Source organism: Hermetia illucens, chromosome 3, assembly GCF_905115235.1.
Source record: "Hermetia illucens chromosome 3, iHerIll2.2.curated.20191125, whole genome shotgun sequence".
NCBI lineage: Eukaryota > Metazoa > Arthropoda > Insecta > Diptera > Stratiomyidae > Hermetia > Hermetia illucens.
The window spans coordinates 119244134-119248065 of NC_051851.1; the positions used below are offsets into that span (position 1 = coordinate 119244134).

At 40.4% G+C, this 3932-nt stretch overlaps 1 protein-coding gene across 1 annotated transcript; it reads left to right on the forward strand.

Annotated features, from left to right (window-relative positions):
* Positions 1 to 221: 221 nt before the first annotated feature.
* Positions 222 to 2545, forward strand: LOC119650815 (proline-rich protein 4). The gene is made up of 2 exons (XM_038053953.1): positions 222 to 376; positions 1111 to 2545. The coding sequence occupies exons 1-2, from the start codon at positions 365 to 367 to the stop codon at positions 2299 to 2301; spliced, it is 1203 nt and encodes a 400-aa protein (XP_037909881.1). The 5' UTR covers positions 222 to 364; the 3' UTR covers positions 2302 to 2545.
* Positions 2546 to 3932: the final 1387 nt, after the last annotated feature.

Below are 3932 nucleotides of genomic sequence, written 5' to 3' on the forward strand. Positions count from 1 at the left end.
AAACCCAATGCAACAAAAAAAAAACAACAAAGTGTACAAAGCAACCATCCGACAATCATAGCACCAACAACAACATCACATAATACACAACATAACACAAAACGTATGCGAAATGTACGAAACGAATGAAAGAAACAACTACCGAATCAAGAAGTTACATTTAGGTGGTTAAAAAGAAAGACTTGGTGGCACAACGAAATACTGCCTACCGCCTGCCACCAACATCAAACCGAACCAAACTATAAAAGTCGTTAGCGGCCAACTTTTGATCATCATTAACTTGTTTGCTTCTCATCTAACCACAAATCTTAAAATTTAGTTTTTAATTTAAGTATAAAACAAACGAAACTAAGCTTTGTGTGAAATGAAACTTTTGGTAAGTGAAAATAGCAAATTTTGTGCATCGAATTCAGTTGGATTGTTTGTGAATTGTGCTGTAGAGAAAAACGGTCCTAGTCCTGAACCTAGCGGGATACCGAGATTTGCAAACGGATTTAGTGCTATCGTGACTCACTGCAAGGATACTACCCGATGCTGGATAATTCGCAGAAATCCCTGCATTTTCCTTTCAGTGGAAAGTGGAGTGATTTGCTGGTATTCAATTGAGGAAACCAATTCATTGCATTTTAGAGCTACCTCAAATTGAACTGCAATTACGTACACACTTCCAGTTTCATTTTACTTGTGAGAGTATGGATTCAATTAAATTTTCATATGGCTCGGAAAAACTGGCAAGACTTTCGTAGATTTAAATTCCCTTGACCGAAATTGCAGAAAGCGTAGCTGATTGCAAAATTGCAATTAGATATTTCACATTTAATCTTTCACATTTAATGTGCATTCCAAACGATGTTTGTGAAAATTTCACTTAAAGATACATAAACTATCAGTCATGGACGTTATTAAAAGTATCGCATTCCATTGATTTGAAATTGCCTATTTCATTTACTATTGGATATGGTTTACTTTAATAGGGATCTTCCGCCTTCTTTGATTTTCGTTCAAAAATCCTAAACGAATTTCCAGACATTAATGCTCATTTAACTGAAAAAAACAACTTAAACCGGAAGATATTCAGTAAAATTCAACATTTTTCATGTCTCCTTTCAGAGCACAGCACTTGTACTGGCGCTGGCCCTTTTGGTCACAGTGGCCGCTGAGGACGAAAAGAAAACCGTCGAAGACAAGGCCGTCGAAGATTCAAAGCCAGCTGAATCAGCAAACTTAGAGGAGAAGAAACAAGACAAACGTGGTCTTCATGGATTTGGTGATTTCCATGGTGGATTCGATGGTGGATATGGTGGAGACTTTGGGGGCGGCCATGGTGGAGATTTCGGAGGTAGCTACGGTGGTGGCTACGGTGGTCATGGACACGAAGAAAAGACTTTGACTGTCATCAAGAAAGTTCCAGTTCCATACCCAGTTGAAAAGCACATCCCAGTTCCAGTTGAAAAGAACATTCCAGTTCCAATTAAAGTGAAAGTGCCAAAACCATACCCAGTTGTAAAACACGTTCCATATCCAGTCAAGGAAATCGTCAAAGTACCTGTTCATATTCCTGCCCCTTACCCAGTAGAAAAGAAGGTTCACGTACCAGTCCATGTACCAGTTGACCGACCAGTCCCTGTCAAAGTCTACGTTCCACAACCCTACCCAGTCGAAAAGAAGGTTCCATATGAAGTTAAGGTTCCAATCCCAGCTCCATACCCAGTTGAAAAGAAGATCCATGTTCCTGTTAAGGTACCAGTCCATGTTGACAAACCATACCCAGTTGAGAAGGTAGTCCACGTACCAGTCAAAGTACCAGTCGATCGTCCAGTGCCAGTACATGTACCAAAACCAGTACCATACCATGTTGAAAAGCCAGTCCCATACCACGTCATCAAGAAGGTCCCAGTCCCAGTACATGTACACGTTGATCGTCCAGTCCCAGTTCATGTCGACAAACCAGTGCCAGTTCCAGTTAAGGTCCCAGTTCCAGCTCCATACCCAGTCACCAAGGAAGTTCCAATTAAAGTAGAAAAACACGTCCCATACCCAGTTAAGGTTGCTGTTCCCCGTCCAGTCCCAGTCCATATTGAAAAACATGTTCCAGAATACCACTCCAGAACTATTGGATACAAAGTTCCTGAATTCCATCATGTTGAACATGATTTAGGTGGTGGTTCCGGAGGATTGGGCGGTGGTGACTACGGCGGTCATGGAGGTGATGGCGGATATGGTGGAGATTTTGGCGGGCATGGTGGAGATTTTGGTGGACATGGTGGTGATGAATATGATTTCAGCGAACACGGACATTAAAAAGGTAAAGGAAAACTGCTTGCTGGGACAAAGAGGCTATCCCTTTCGAAACACGTCCAAGTAACAGTTTTATCACTACCTAGGAGTAACCAAATTGTATTATAGTCTGTAAATACCTGAGATCAATGTATGCTGTGTCGTCGTTTTTTATAATTAATTCTTTTTTGTTTATTTTTTATAGAAAAAGAAAAAAGTTTCATCACATTCACGTTATACTCTATTAAGTTTGTTTTATGCGAATAAAAAAAACATTTTTAAAAAAATCATACTTTCACTTCCTATAGACCGTGCAGACCTCTCCTTTAGTATAAAATGCGAGAGATTGGCAATCAGGGAAATATGAATTTAACTACAGATACGTTGTAGAAACAAAACCAATTTATTATCTTCTAAGGTACTGACTGCTTCGTAACAATCTCGCTTCATAAAACTATGCACAATTACTATTTAAGGTAAACAAACAATATGTCTTTCTGCATACTGCAATCTCGTTTCAGTCACCATAAAAGGTAATTCTTCAATATCCGCAACAAAGATCAGATAGTTCAGTTATTTAAAATAATTGGTGAATTCATTTGCCAAATAACCAGTGAACCCCAGATGATAGTCAAAGCAGATAGACCATCAGCATCATTACTCGCACTGATGAGAGTCAATAATGCAGGTCGTGCCAACACCAATCACGTAGTCACAGCTACGAACATACGCTCGTATGTGACTTACGTACTCGTCTGATTATGTGCGTTTATTATGCAATGCAATAGCCACAAGTATTTCAGGTAATACAGGAAGTGGACGAATTGAACATACGTTCACCTCAATTCGGAAAATTCACAAAACGGGAGCGTGACTTGCTGGTGCAACAACGAGCACCTCAACATTATGTCTTCAGCGAACATAGCTCCAAGCGCCATGCAGCATATGCAACACATTCATGTGAATCAGCTCAATTAAGCTGTGTTGCATCATCGGTTCTTCGTTGCACATTTCCACACTGAACCATTTCTTCTCCGTTGCTGCCTCTCATCTCATGGAGCGAGTCGTTCGGCAGAATTGAAAGGAAAATGGAAAATGCTGATCGAAATTTCCCTATCAGTGGCTGGTACGCTTAATGGCATGTTTCCGAACATTGCAGTACGCGTTTCAAAACGCTCATTCAAACAATCAAAACGATTACCACAGAGTTAATGTTGCACCGGTGCGCAGCGTTTATCCGCTTCCAGCCTGCCTTGATGCCCACACGCTGTACCGGCGCCAAATCTCGAAATGGTGCAAAAAGATCTAATCGCATGCTGGGCTCAGATACTTGCATGAGTAATGGCCCCAGTTTAGATGAATGGGTTGTAAGTGAAAACGTGTAATTTTGCAAAAACCGAGTTAAGTAATTTTTATTTGACCTGAGCAATAACCTTATGTCTGATTTCGATTGTGGTAAGCGGCGTTCGTTTCTTAGTGGTTTCTTCTTCCGTATCAGGTAAGTAAATGCATCCGAAAGTTCGAATAGAGTGAAGAAAGTATCTACCGCAGATGAAAATATGATCACTACAATTTGGTCGAGACATTTGTATGGCAAACAGTGCCTACTTACCGCTATGAGAGGAGCTAAAAGGAAGACAATCAGCAAAGTATAC